The 15,765-nt window shown below is 50.4% G+C and overlaps 1 protein-coding gene across 1 annotated transcript; it reads right to left on the bottom strand.

The window, feature by feature from the left end:
- Nucleotides 1-205: 205 nt before the first annotated feature.
- On the bottom strand, nt 206-15,172 carry LOC133355955 (leukocyte elastase inhibitor-like). The gene is made up of 6 exons (XM_061573413.1): nt 14,970-15,172; nt 9,119-9,256; nt 8,151-8,268; nt 3,616-3,758; nt 2,910-3,077; nt 206-1,100 (listed from the first exon to the last, which is right to left on the bottom strand). The coding sequence occupies exons 1-6, from the start codon at nt 15,135-15,137 to the stop codon at nt 684-686; spliced, it is 1,152 nt and encodes a 383-aa protein (XP_061429397.1). The 5' UTR covers nt 15,138-15,172; the 3' UTR covers nt 206-683.
- Between the last annotated feature and the right edge of the window lie 593 nt (nt 15,173-15,765).

Genomic DNA, 15,765 nt, shown 5'->3' with positions numbered 1-15,765 from the left:
ATATCATACACCAATGTAAGACTTTTCACCTGGAAAATTTTTTTATTTTAGGTCAGGGCCCTGTGGTGTATAATTCAGTTCAACTATTTTTTCTGTCTCTCTATACACGACCAGCGTCCAGTGGAGTATATGATGAACAGTTTTAAACATACACTAAGTGGTTCACGATAACAAATAGTTCCCAAGGTAATTGAGGTAATATCTGATGGCTGTTGTTCTCTTGAAATCATTGCCAAAATCTTGTCAATAAAATCAAGACTATCAACACTTATTCTTCCAAAAAAAATGAACTTGTTTTGTTTCATGAAACTGCTATTTAAATGTACCACGTGTCACCACCGGAATTAATAATTGTAAAGTGGCTGGTTGATATAACTGCGGGTGTGTCCAGAGCAATCTCACACGCACTGCAATTTTTCGAGAGACTTTAATCACGCAGCCCTCCCAACAATACCCAGCAGCCAAAAATGTAATTGTTTTGCCAACAATACTCAAGAACAACAATAATCAAGAGTGCCACAACAACACATTTCAAGTCGAGTGTATATTATCCCCAGTATATTTCCCCCCCACTCTGACGGAGTGTCTTCCCACTGGTATATGAGTGTATTTTTCCCTTAAAGTAGCACAATCAAATCAGACGGTACACATTTCTCAACGAAAATCGGAGCCTCGATGGACCTTCAGGGGGACGTGTAGCGACCCAAAAAGAGAACGCTTCCATTGCGGTTGTCACGAATGAGGAAGATGAATGGGTGATCGGCGCAAAATGTAAAGGGTGGCTCCGTGGGCGTGGGCATGCCATACAACATTTCGACTAATACGGTGGCGGCAGCCGCCTCCGTCCCTTTTTCATTCACTTCGACAAAGGCGCGGTGGGCCACGTGCGAAACGAACAGGTCACGGTTTCCGTCCATGCCCGACAAGTCGGCAGTGAGCGGCGAGAAGAGGTCTCCCATGCCGAGGCTCGAGAGTGGCTCAATGAGGGTGTAGCTTTGCTCCAGGCGGAAGCGTGGGAGGTGCAGCAAAACATCCCCAGAGTGCATCGTCGTGGGCGATGTCCACGCTTGAAGGTTCTGAATGTTCAGCTCCCTCTCCAGCTGATCCGTTCATTGCGAGAACAACGAAAGAGACGCGGTTGAAACGAAAAGTGGCCGAGTAGGCAATGCTCGGTGAACATTTCCGGCGAGGGCAAACGGCGACTGTAAAAACTCACCGTCCTCACACCGAACCGAGATGCAATGGTGCATTCCTGCAATTGCTTGCTCACGTTACTGCTGGCAGAACGGACATCGCCACAGGGACCTCTGTAGAACCCATCTGGAGGATATTTTAACCTGCTCTTCCATACTGGCCAGAAATCTTGAGGGACGTTGCATGTACTCACACCTTCACCCCATTTCTCATAATAAGCCTACTTTTTATACAGCGCCCATTAACGTAAAGCAACGTCTCGGAGCACAGCTTAATTTTTTGGTCAAAAGGGAGACCCCCCCCCGATGGAAGCTGTTCCCTTGTGTGACACAAGGTGGCTTAGCACGGGCCTGCAAGTGGGGAATTTATCTGACAGAAGGAGGCGATGACTGCTACGTGTAAAATCCCAATTGTGTAATTTGTGGGCATTTTTTTAACCGCTACGCCAAACCACAACGGCCTGCTCTTTTCGAATGACGTCACGTGCATATGCATGTATGTATGTTGAACTTCTTTTGCACCATACGTCGCGAACGGGGGGAAGGACAACATACTATCTCTGACCTCCCACTGCGAAGCAACCGGCGCGTGTGTATGATCAATTGCACGCACAGTAATAATCGGGGCGGAATGCCAGGACACGAACCGCGCGACTCGGCAACAAGCAGCAAGCACGCTACCGCTGGTTGCAGAGAGAGAGAGAGAGAGACGCAGGGGGATTTGAGAAACTCGCCTCTTTTTTAAATCCTTTATATTAAGTTCGCTTGCTTGCTTGCGTGCTTGCGTGCTTGCTTGCTTGCTTACGACCGTGCAAATCTTTCGGTCGTTTTTTAACCCACTTCCCGTGATCCAATCGAGCTGACATTTTGCACACAGACTCGTTGTGCAAGACAATTAATGTTCGTGAAAAAATTTTTTCCTAAATTTTACACTGTTTAGGGAAAACAAATTAAATATTTAATTACCAATTGCTTAATACTGGCAGACAATCATCTGACCCATAGGTGGCAGCCATCTCAAGCCAGAGGACGAGAGGACTCTAGCCGCCACGCATATAAAGGATTTATAGTGAAAAACTTTGTTTTTACGGGTTATACTTATCTGACGATAAGAGGAAACAAGAAGATGCTCGGTGTAGTCGGCACTTTGCTTCGTTCATCATTTCGATTTTTTTTCAATACTTTGTTTTACGTGCCCCCCCCCCCCCTTTTTAAATGAAAGATTTAACAAAAGACTTCACGCTCTGCTCTCTTCCTTCTTACCCCTTCCCTCTCTCTACCCCCCCCCCCTCTCTACCCCCCCCCTCTCTTTCTACTCTCTCTACCCCCCCTCTCTCTCTACCCCCCCCCCTCTCTCTACCCCCCCCCCCTCTCTCGACCCCCTCTCTCCCTACTCTGTCTATGTTCCCCTTGTTTTCTATGTAATATTTGTATTTTTTTTTCGTTTCCACTTCCGCGCTGGGAGATCGAACCCGTGATCTCTTGATTGCAAGTCCAATGTGCCAACCCATTAAATCATGGAAGCATCACAGCTGTTGTCTCTAGTCCTGTCATATTACAATATTTATTAAAATGTAAACATTCTTCACTTGGATATCTTCAAAGCATTAACAGGGGTTAGAACTGATGATATTAGCATAATTCCGAAGTGCACTTAAACCGCAGTGTATTTTGAAATTGAAACGATGCAGTGTGTGCATTTGTGAAGGAAATTACCTTTTCTAAACCGTTAGTTTCATCCTCGATGGCAGCTGGTAGCAGAATAATCATGCTCAGTGCATTTCCCACATACGGAAGCTCCAGAACATTTAAGTTCATGTTCTTGACAAAGCCATAGTGAAACGTGTTATTTTGGGACATCATCTGCACTGGCTTTGTCTCTCGCTGTGTAAGAAAATTATTACACATCACTGGTTATTTCTCCATTGTGCATATATGGTTCCACCATTGTAACCAATAAAGAAGGCCAAGTCTTGATAATTGGTTTTACCCTTTTATCTGGCAACAAAACTGACACCTTTTTTACAAGGAGGCATGTTTGCATAGACCACAATACCTGCAGTCATAATGCAAACAAAAAACATAACTCTGATAATGTATGCACTGTCCTTGAAGGTGATTAGTCCACACCCGAGACATATTTTCTTAGAGCCTAGTCTCACATGGGTTGGACCATCTGGTCCAAGCCTTTTGACGTCATCTGGTCCAACCCATGTGAGACTGGGCTCTAAACATGTACAGTACATTAAATCGAGAACTTATTGATAGTGTCCGGACATTATATTCACATTACTTAAACATTACAACCCAGCTACATATTTTACTCAACTAGAAATACAAAAATACTAACAAAAACAATCCTCATTAAATTTGACGACAATTTCATCGCGGGTAAAAACAAAAACAATGTGGTTACAGTTACCTGGTTGAGATGAAAGTTGCACTGAGTGGTATCTTGAGAGTAGAATTTATTGGTCCATCTCCCTTTGAAGTAAACTGCGTTCACAATCACGAGTCGAGTCGTGGCATCCAATTTTCCCTTTTCCAGAAGATCCTTGATTTTCCCTAGAATGGAAAAGCGTGCACCATTGAGTTAAACATAACACTTAAGTGAAAACTCTAAACTACCACAAAAGTCATCCATTTGTAACAGGTTCCGGAGACACTTGTAGAGGTAACTTCTTTATTACAACACAACACTCCAACAGTCCTGGTACTCTGCTACAGCTTAGGTACACAGCCTAGCTACACAGCCTAGATACTCTACTCTGGCTACGCTCCGGAACTCGCCCTCACAAGGTCGTAGCGTCGGGAGTTCCAGAGTCCCAGCGCTGGCTCTCACAGCATCCCAGGGTCTTCAGATGGCTGGTCGTGGGTCTTGGGTCTTGAGTTACAACTGGGGGCCGATCGTCCAGGGAGCTCCGGTTATATGCCCAGTCCCCAACGAGGGGTGGGGCCGTGTGCGCCACCAGACATCCCACAGAGCACACACAGCCCCCCCCCGTTGGCGGCGCCCAGAGGCTTAAGCGTCTGGACCCCTTGGGAACCCAGCGTCTGGCGCCCAGGGGATTACGCGTCTGGACCCACCTGGGAACCCAGAGCCTACAGCAGCCCCTCCCTTCTTATGTCACTACATTACCCCCCTCTATGTAGCCTCCAGCCGTCCCGGCTGTCAATAATTAGAAAGTTTAAATTAACGAAAGGGAGAGAGAGAAGAAAAAAAAAATACGCGAGCTTCAACAGGAAAAGAAAAGAAAACAAGAAAGCAACCATAAATACCATAACCAACCTGTACAACTCTACACTATATACAAGCATCAATCAACAAAAAGGTGAAGCAATGACATGTGAACAAACGACCCGCGGCCCACCTAGCCCTCCTCGGGATCCGCATAGAAAACGGGGAATTAACAACAACAAATATACAGATTCCGACGCGTTGGATGCCCAACCAACACCGGTAATCGAACCGAAATCACACAATCACCGCATGGATGGCAGGGATCCACACCACCCTGCCAGCCTCCCATCCGTCAGGTGGAGAGAAGGCGAAGACCAACATGTCGAGCATCCCTCTACACGCACTTATCCGGACGTCTGTCTACGTCCCGGGTCGAGAAGTCGTACTTCAGGGCCGACCCATGTACTGGGCAAAGAAGTCGTACTTCAGGGCTGCTCCAGTATCTACATTTTAAAAATATATATATATAAAATTTACATGACACAAACAAAATAAATCTGCCTGCTCCTGTCCATAAATGGTGGCCGCACGCATGAACCGCATCTCCAAAAGGCATCCCGTGCTTGCGTCCCAGCAGCCCTCAATGAGGACCACCACCCACATTACATGTCAACCGTTTGCACCCCCCGCCTTTCCAACGTGGCGTCTCCATCCTAAAACCGCGCACGTCGGCCATATCGGGGGGGACTTCAACCCAGTCTCTCTCCAAGACTCGCATCGCAGCATATAGCTGTACCGACCGATCTGAGACCCAACCTCTCTCCAAGACTCGCATCGCAGCATATAGCTGTACCGACCGATCTGAGACCCAACCTCTCTCCAAGACTCGCATCGCAGCATATAGCTGTACCGACCGATCTGAGACCCAACCTCTCTCCAAGACTCGCATCGCAGCATATAGCTGTACCGACCGATCTGAGACCCAACCTCTCTCCAAGACTCGCATCGCAGCATATAGCTGTACCGACCGATCTGAGACCCAATCTCTCTCCAAGACTCGCATCGCAGCATATAGCTGTACCGACCGATCTGAGACGACCCATTGTTCACTCCCTGCACAACATGCACCCTAACAACTGAGGGATACAGTCCCAACGTAACGGGACAACTACACCTGAACACCACGAATCTCCAGCCCACTGTTTCAACGCGCCTCGGAGTGTTTCAATCTCCGGGCCGTCAGGGTGAGCCTACTGCTCCAGACGTACCACGGAGGGTCTCAACCTCCGGGCCGTCAGGTCAAGCCGTCAGCTATTCCATGACGGGACCACACTCTCCGAGCCATGTGAGCGCACAGCCCACTAGGCTAGACATGCCACGGAGTGTTTCAATCTCCGGGCTGTCAGGTCAAGCCGTCAGCTATAGCATGACGGGACCACACTCTCCGAGCCATGTGAGCACACAGCCCACTAGGCTAGACATGCCACGGAGTGTCTATCTCCGGGCTGTCAGGTCAAGCCGTCAGCCATAGCATGACGGGACCACAACTCTCGTGTTAGACACGCAACACCCGCTGGGACATCCTGGTCAGGATCTGCACCCCAAGATATTTGAGAGCCAGCATGACAATTCCAATCCTTGGCAGCATGTCACCATCTCAAGATAAATGCCCCATACAGTATATACATCGTTAACAATGACAGCACAAGCTATACATTAACAATCACGAACAAAGCTCAATATAAACCATACATTGTTAACAATCACAAGCAAAGTTTCGCACACACATTGACAACACTCACGAGCGAAGCTCCACACAGTTTACCCAACAACAGTCACGACTCCCCGACGACAACGAAGAAAATATCAACAAAAAAATCATTAATCCGGAGCGCGTAAATGTACGAAATGTCAGGGGCCTGGTCTCCCGACCTCCAACCTTTGGCCAGAGCAGCAAAGGCGGCGAGCTGCGTGTCGGTCCATGTGCCGGCCCCGGCGCCGGTTACAGTAAGAATGGCGCCCTCACTGTCCGGTCGCAGCGCTGATGACGCGCTGTGCTAGGTTGCCAACAGCTGTCACCCGGCGGTGAGGGACGCAGCGCTGATGACGCGGCGTCGTCGGGTTGGCACACGCTGGGCCCGGAAGTGACGTCGCTCCCAGCGGTCACTGCTCCTCTGGTGGAAGTGACGACACACCCGGAAGTGTCCCTCACATCCGTGGGGGGAATGGCGGCGGCGTTGGGCTCGGGCGAGCGCCGCGCCTCCTCTCTCCCTCCCGCCATCGGCCGCGAGCACCGCAGCTCGCCCAGGAGGGAGGCGGTGGCGCAGAGCAGCTCTGCGAGGCGAAGCAGCGCCTCCTCCATCTCTGCTCCCGACGCTGGAGAGGGGACGGTCGGCGGAGCAGACAGCTGCTCAGCCGGCGGTGCGGCGTTGTTGTCGGCCGGCGGTGCAGCGTCGCTGTCGGCCGGCGTTGGCCGCCCCATCGCTGCCTGCTCCTCTTCATCGCCGTCAGGATTGAAGGTACGTGGTTCACCTCTTGTCTCCATTGCCACTTCTGACGCCAAATGTAACAGGTTCCGGAGACACTTGTAGAGGTAACTTCTTTATTACAACACAACACTCCAACAGTCCTGGTACTCTGCTACAGCTTAGGTACACAGCCTAGCTACACAGCCTAGATACTCTACTCTGGCTACGCTCCGGAACTCGCCCTCACAAGGTCGTAGCGTCGGGAGTTCCAGAGTCCCAGCGCTGGCTCTCACAGCATCCCAGGGTCTTCAGATGGCTGGTCGTGGGTCTTGGGTCTTGAGTTACAACTGGGGGCCGATCGTCCAGGGAGCTCCGGTTATATGCCCAGTCCCCAACGAGGGGTGGGGCCGTGTGCGCCACCAGACATCCCACAGAGCACACACAGCCCCCCCCGTTGGCGGCGCCCAGAGGCTTAAGCGTCTGGACCCCCTGGGAACCCAGCGCCTGGCGCCCAGGGGATTACGCGTCTGGACCCACCTGGGAACCCAGAGCCTACAGCAGCCCCTCCCTTCTTATGTCACTACACATTTATAAAGACAAATTTAAGACTCGAAACAATATTTCAGTCTGCTTCTACATTGGGGTATTTGAACACTTCCCTTTTAGAAGCATCACGTGTGCAAAGAAATGGGAGTACCCAGAGAAAACCCCCATATGCAAGGAGGGTATGATCGGATGTTGCAGTACCCGTGTCGTGATGGGAACTGCAACATCCGATCGGGTCCTTCCGGTGCTCGCCAAGCTGAATTGCCTTTCGTTTGCCCAACGAATGCTTTAGAAGGTCGCACTCGTTCCACACAAAAGCGCTCGCCACAAATGAACCGCAACACCTCGCTGATCTCATCAAGGAGCGTGAACAATCACGCGAAACTCCGGTCATCCTCGCAAGTGGCATTTGGCTGGGCCATTGGACAAAGTCGGTCACCGCGTCGCGCGATTTCAGACGCGCTTCTGCGGCCGGTTGGAACACTTATTAGGAAGCCACTGGAGTTATGCATTTTCTTTAAAACTGATTCTTGTGTTAAGTTTGTTGTGCCCTCCCCTGCCCGCACCTCCGATTAGCATGGGTTGGCTACGTACGGCGGGAAAGAAGTTCAACATACACACTATTACAGTACTTAAGGGGTGCAAAGACAAGTTTACAATCCATTTACTCTCCTGCCACCGCGTGAATAGTCTCCAAAGTGCTGGATTGCAGGCAGCTTCCCTCCACGAGCCTTCGAAAAGAGGAGCGAATGTGCCCTTTACCTTCAGTTTTTTTTTCCACCCAGGCGTTGATTTTCTTCCGCACACCCTCAAATGATTTCGTGAAGTCTACGGCAGCCAACTTGGCGTCATAAAACTTCTGAGTCGCTTTCAGATATCCCTAAAGGGGAGAGAGAGAGAGACAGCGCCATTGCAACGGGTTTTTTTTTTACATCAAAGATGCATATGTAAAAAGGAAAACAACAAACGCATCATTATAGCCAACTGGAAAGAGCACGCCCCCCCCCAACACTGCAGGAATGGGCCAATGAATTGTCATTAATTGCCGCTCTCGAGCATCTAAGTGCAAAGCTATGGGCAAGGAGGAAGCTTACCACGAGTGGACACTGATTCTTGAAAGCATTAATTCGGACATTTAGATCCATCCCCACCATTTTTTTTCCCTTTTTCCCCTTCGCCGACGTGGGTATCAAATCTCAGGAAGACACCAGAGAATTGGAAGGTTTATTGCAACGTGCGGTATAGACGGGTCTCCATTGCACTGTAGTCTGTAATGTGCGGTTGTGCTGGTGTCAGCCTCCTTTCATATCCTCTCTGTGTTGTGTACCTGAATGGTCTTGTTCAAAAAATACTTTCGGAGAAATAAAAAAATAAAAACATCGTGCAAAATGTTTAGGTGAACGACACTTTTCTCCATCGGATTAAACACGTCTCTCTCTCTGTCTTTCTCATCTCCTCGAGGAACTCGGCCTCATAGAACGTCTGAGCCACACCTAGAAACCCCTACAGCAGAGAGCCATGGCAACAAATTTCCTGGAAGATACATTTGTAGGCGGAAAACAAACATGCCAAATGTTTACGTTTTATATCTAGGATGAAGACGAATTTCTTTAGAACTGATTTGTGTTTAGTTTGTTGTTCTTTTCCCGCTCCTCCGGTTAGCACGGTTGGCTACGTACGGTGCGAAATAAGTTTAACGTATATACATACATACATCACGTTTCTATCACCTTGAGGAAGCGGAAGGACTTCTCGCCGTAGAGACGGTTGGCAACACGCAGGACGCAGCCCGCCCCGGGAGATTTCAAAGTGTCGAGCAGACTCTTGAAAGCTTCGTGAACATCGCTCACTCCTTCAAAGCAAAGCGCCTACAAGCAAAGCACATGAACACAGGCACGAACACGTTAACACACTTTCTTTGAGGAATCAAAACATCCTTGGTAAACCCGGCATCCTTGCTGTCGTGGCTTGGGGCTCCATCGGATGACTCGCACATGACGGGATGACTCGCACCGACCAGAGCCAAGGCTATGTGTAGCCCTGATGGGCATTCTGATGGGCGGGCACATAATGATTCACACCACAAGCGATTTGCTATGTATTGTCGAGAATCAGAGACATGATTCAAGGATACCATTTTTATTCCATTTGCATTGCCTTAGTTGTATTATTGGCAATGGCTGTGTGGGGGGCTATGCAAGGTAGAGACTGTGGGCCCCCCTCCTTCCTTCCAACTCAATTTTATCGAAATAGCCACCAATGTTTTTAACCCCGTATGTACAATCATATGTTAGGCTACAACTATATATCATTTTAGTTGCAGCATGTATTGGGTTTAGCGGAAGACAGTCTGACAGTGACAGTATTAATTAAAAAGATTTGTAATAAGAGAGTACACCGACGGTCGCCGACCGGCTGGATAGGCTCCGCTGCATCAATTATAAGCCAGTCAAGTTAATAGGGATCATCTGGGCCAAAGTTCAGGGGCGGAGCTCAAGGGTGCTCGCGGAGAACCATCGGGAAGGTTCTAGAAGGGGCGTAGCTAGAGGCGTGGCTTGGCTCCGTGTGAGAGGGATATAAGGGGAAGCAGGAAAAGGCTCGAGGTCAGTGTGGGAAGTCTTGAAGCGGAACCACGTCTCGTGCCTTCGGAATGCCAGCAGCCACATGGCGGTCCGAGGGTTGCCTCCTTGCGCGCCGCCAGCCAGCGGTGCGCAGGAGCGGGGAACGTGAGCGAGCCGTGCGCGGGACAATGTCAACATACGCCGCGCAGAGAAGAACGACCGGTTAATACATAAGAAGGAGCGTGGAGCTGTTCAGCCGACACGGAAATTAAGAAAGAAAGACGCACGTCAACGTTTGTTGTCGAAGTGTTTTACTACAACTGGTGCCAGAAGTGACCCTTGAAACCGGACAACGGGACATACTGCAAGGATGTCCAAACATCTCAAGAAAAAGAACCCACCTGCACCGTCTTCCGACGACGATGACGACTCGTTCACTCAAGACCTGCCGACCCCGGGTGCTGTGGACCCGGTTACTGTAACCACGGCTGGCGCGACCATTGCGCCGAGGAAGGACGTCGGAGCAGAGCCGTCTTCGTCTCCGGGTGCGGACGACGGCTGGCAGCGTGTTGCTGAGCAGATCGATTCTCTCCGCACGGTTCTACTTCACCTCGTGATGCTGGTCGCGTCATCTGCGGCTCCGGGACGGCCACAGGACGTGCTGCCGAGTGGTGATGTGCAGGGCTCCCTTCGGGGGGCCTCGGAGGGTGCCCTCATGCAATTCACGGCCGCCATTACACCCGTGGAGGGGCTGTCTGCCATTACGACCGCAGAGGGGCCGTCCGCCATTACGACCGCAGTGGGCGCCATCTTGGGCGCGGCTGCAGAAGTGCAGTCTGAGCCCACCATTTCGCCGGAGCCGCGTGGCGCGCTGCCGGCTGTGACGAAGCCCGATGGTGACGGCAGTGCGGGGCGCAGTCATCGTCTTCCCCACATCAAGGAATTCGTCGCGGGTGGCGACTCGAGTGCTTTTACATGGCGGTTCGAGTCGGCATTTCGTTCGGTGCAGTGGACGGAAGAGGAGGCGTTGGACGCGTTACCTACCCTCCTCGACGACGTGGCGCTAGCGGTGTTCTGCTCTATTCCCTCTGACAAGAAGAAGACATTGAAGGGCACGTTTGCCAAGATGGTGGAAGTTTATGAGCCACCTTCAGACACTCAGAGGAAGTTTCGAATCTCCCCTTGCCGACCTGATGTGCTCGACCCTCTCATCTTGGGCAAGATGTTGGAACTGTCAAAGGATATGGGCATTCCACTGCCGGTGTGCGGTCATGAGCCGCTGACATCCCGGTGGGTCGCTAGGTGCCTCGACGCCCAGGACAACTTGCGGCGTTAGGCACAGATGGCCGCCTGGACGGGAGACCCGGCCCGAGATGGTGAACTGAAGGGATGGGCGCCATCTAAAGTCTTCCACATCCCAGACGACGTGGGGGTCGGGGACCCGGCCGCCGCCGCTCCTCGCTGGAATCCACGGCGGAGATCAGACTCGCATCGTGAAGGGTCCTATAAGTGGCGCGGGGCCGATGATGGGGCCACTCGGCAGGCTGGGATGATGTGTTTCAAGTGTGGCCGCTTGGGCCACTTCGCACGGGACTGCTGGAGTCGCCCTCGTCCTCCACCACCTCCCGGGGCTCCATCTTTAGCGCCGCCTCCATGGAAGGACCAAGACCCCGGCCAGGCAAGTCGGCACGCATCAGACACCCGGCATCAATAGACATCTCATGCATCTTCCGACGCGCGTAGTAACCCACCACTTCGCGATTCAGACGATGCCGTTGGGGGTTCACCGCAGTCGATAACACAATGGAGGAAATTGGCACGATGTGTTGTGGCAGCAGCGACGGGATCCTTCACGATGCCGGGTTCTATACAGGGGGTAGACGTTCGGATATTAGTGGACACTGGGGCGTCTGCCACTATTATCTCCGACGTGACTTTCCACCTCCTTTCTATCCCCGCCTCACGGGTGCGGCCAGCTTTTGATGCGTGTATTGCTGCCAATGGGGGTAGTATGGGCATCGTCGGGCAAGTGGATGCCCATATTGCCATTGGGAATGTTGCTGCATCAGGAACGGTTTTGATTTCTAGGTCCTTGGCGGTGCCCTGCTTTTTGGGCACAGACTTTCTTCGTAAGATGCCTGTTAAAATCCTTGTTGATCAGGGATGTTTAGAGTTGCCAGCAGGCCGTAAGATGTTATTTTTGCCATCCCCGCTCAGTCGTCCTCCACCATGCATGGCTGTGCAGGCGCTTGCAGATGTCACTGTTGAGATTCCTCTGGGATCCTAAATGCCCGTTCGTTGGATCGCGGATTTGTGCCAGGAGAATTCGTCGTTGGCCACTGATCAACGCGGCACGCTACGGGCGCTGCTATCCTACTACGCCGACGTTTTTAGCAAAGATGACTTTGATTTGTCCGCACATCGATCTTGTCCCACCACATTGATACCGAGGAGGCGAGCCCTATACGACTGAATTCACACCAGTTGAGCCCCTCGGAGAGGGACCATGTTCACTGCGTGGTGGATGAGATGCTGGCCGCTGATATAATCTCTCCATATAATAGCCCCTGGGGAGCACCTGTTGTTCTTGTTAAGAAAAAAGATGGTAACCTCCGGTTTTGTGTTGATTTTCGTAAGCTTAATAAGGTATCCATAGCAGATGCGTACCCTCTGCCATGAATGGACGATTCCCTCGATGCGTTGTGAAGGGCGCGATACTTTTTCACCCTCGATCTTTCTTACGGGTACTGGCAGCTGCCCCTCGACGATTCTTCGAAGCCAAAAACTGCATTCCGTATGCCTCAGGGACTTTTCCAATTTAACTGTCTTCCCATAGGTCTGAATTCCGCTCCCGCCACGTTCTAATGCTTTATGGAGCTGCTTTTAGACGGGTTGCAATGGGACACGTGTCTCATATACTTGGATGACATTATTGTGTTCAGTCGTACGTTCGAGGAACACCTTCGGCGATTGAAGGCTGTTTTCGACAGGATGTGTTCCGCTAATCTCAAATTTAAGCCTAAGAAATGTCATCTATTGAAATGTTCCATGCGTTACTTAGGACACACTGTTAGCTCCGACGGTGTCGCCACGGACCCTAACATAACTTCTTGTGTTCGTGACTGGCCGATCCCAACTTCCGTGGGGGATGTGCGTAGTTTTGTCGGGTTCGCATCCTACTACCGTTGGTTCATTCCAAAATTTTGCTACCATCGCAAAGCCTCTTTAAATGGGGGATGGAGGAGGAAGAGTCGTTCAGGACCTTTCGGGATCGCTTGGCGCCTGCGCCGACGCTTGATTACCCTGACTTCTCCTTGCCGTTTATCCTGGACACTGATGCCAGCGATACAGGCATTGGCGCCGTCTTGTCCCAGTCCAAGAATGGCGTGGAGAGGGTTGTTGCGTATGGTAGCCATGTCCTTTCTCCGGCTGAAAGTCACTACTGTGTTACGAGAAGGGAACTATTGGCGATCGTCCACTTCTTTTGCCAATATCGTCCTTACCTGTACGGCATAAAATGTGTTGTTTGCACTGACCATGCTGCCCTACAGTATTCCTTGAAAATCGAACAGCCATCTGGCCAGCTGTCTCGATCGCTCGAGACGTTGCAGGAATTCTCCTTTGAGGTAAATTACCGTAAGGGTTATCGGCATAGTAATGCGGATGCGCTCTCCAGATTGGCGCAAGGGTCCCCTTGCACGTGTGCATCAAGCACTAATCGTTGCACACGTCCTCTTCAGCTCCCTCGGCCTGTCATGTCCGCGGTGGCAAATTCCGTGGAGCATGCCAGGCCCGGGGCTGGCTGACGGTGCGTTGCACCTGCCGCGCTCGGTATGGGTACGCGAGCAACTATTATACGACTCGTTGGTTTCGTTGTGGTGTCGGGCTTGATGGGTCGCATGTGTCTTCGGCGAAGGACGACTCACCGCAAGCGGCCTTCCAGGACGGTTTGATGATGTGGAGGGACGATTTGTTGGGTCGTTGGCGTGTGGTGGTTCCCGTCGCGCTTCGGCAAGACATTCAGACGCTGTCTTTCCGACAGACCTGTTCTTCACCTGAGGACGGCTGCTTGCGTTGTGGCCGAAACGTCGTGAAAATTGTATTTTATTATGTTTTATTCTTTTTATTTTATTATTTCCCTTCTACGTGACTTTACCGAAAGAAGCAAGAAGATGAATCCATGCAGTCACGAAAGCTTTAAATCGAAATAAAAAATGCATCTTATTCAAAATCTTCACGACAGTGGCCTCGCTCACCTGTGATACGTGTCCATGCGCCGGATTACAAGACACGGACACAATTTGCACGCAGCGATTCTCGGCATGACACCCCACTTAAACACGTGAACACGCCACCATTGCCTCGAGGCTTATCCTGTACAACACAAGGAAGTAGGGAAATGACTCGATAAAGTACGACAGCACCACGAGCACTGTTGACGTGTTTATATATGTACTATGTACTTTATTGACGACTAACATTTCCCCCCCTTTGTTTATTAATTTTTATTTTAAATTAACCTTTACTTATTTGAGATGCCTGTTGCGAGTTCATATGCTATTGAAAAACGTCTTGTTCATATGCTCTTGAAGAAAGTCTTGTTCATATGCTATGGAAGAACATCTTGTAGTGGGCGCATTGGCTCACGAAAGACCACAAACCAGAAAACAAACCGCGAAAGATCTTCCAAAGTATTGCTGTGAAATATCTAACAATGACACTTTTAAAAAGTTACATTACACATTCCACACCCCGATTGGTACGCACGCTAAAACATTACGTTTTAGAGCAACGATGAATGGGTGTCACGAGACATCTTGGACCACCCTGCGCCCGACAGAACTCGACACAGGAGAGACCAGGTGCAGATACGGAGTGAATCAAAACGCCGACTAACCCACGGCGTTCGATGCCGCATGCGAGCGGGTTTCTTGTATCACGTTGCCCGGGGGTGAGCGCGCGTTGCAAGAGACGTGGATATTTTTTGCTGCTGCTGTTGTTGTTTGTTTGTTGTTGTTACCTTGGACATTTGCTCAGACGTTTGTCCCCTAGCGCCGAGCAGCACCATGGACAGCGCCGCCGAGATGCTGAGCGGGGAGAAGAAGACATTGCCGCCAGCCTCCCGTGCACCCAGCGTCTTGAAGACGTCGATGGCGAACTCGGTGTTGGCTGCCACCGCCTTCTCCATCGCTGCCTGGGGTTTGCTGCTTTGGGTGCAGGGAGAGAAGAGGCGAACTCGCTCTACCGATCTGCGTCGCAGTGGCAGGAAACGCCCTCGAACCGCAAAACCCCGACTGAAAAGAAAATTGGTACGTTTTTTTTTACACTATGGGGACCTCATTTGCCAGTAAAAATATGATAATTGGTTTTTTACCCTTCTATCTGGCAACAAAACTGACACCTTTTTGCAAGGAGTCATGTTTGCATAGACCGCAATACCTGCAGTCATAATACAAACAAAAGAACATAAATTTCTATTTAAAGCTTTCGTGACTGCAGGGATTCATCTTCTTGGTTCTTTCGGTAAAGTCACGTAGAAGGGAAGTAATAAAATAATAAAAATAATTGTGAGAATTGTTTTATTATGTTTTATTTTTATTATTTTATTACTTCCCTTCTACGTGACTTTACCGAAAGAACCAAGAAAAAAGAACATAACTCTGATAATGTGCACTGTCCCTGAAGTTGATTGGTCCACACCCGAGACAGCTTTCCTTCGAGCCTAGTCTCATATGGGTTGGACCAGATGACGCCAAAAGGCGCACAACTCAAGGACAATGCACCATCAGAGTATGAGAGCTCGGGGCAAGCATCTA

This window comes from Lethenteron reissneri, chromosome 52 (genome assembly GCF_015708825.2).
Source record: "Lethenteron reissneri isolate LAM-NWPU_2019-01 chromosome 52, ASM1570882v1, whole genome shotgun sequence".
Taxonomy (NCBI): Eukaryota; Metazoa; Chordata; class Hyperoartia; order Petromyzontiformes; family Petromyzontidae; genus Lethenteron; species Lethenteron reissneri.
This window is presented reverse-complemented; position numbering and strand designations above follow the sequence as displayed.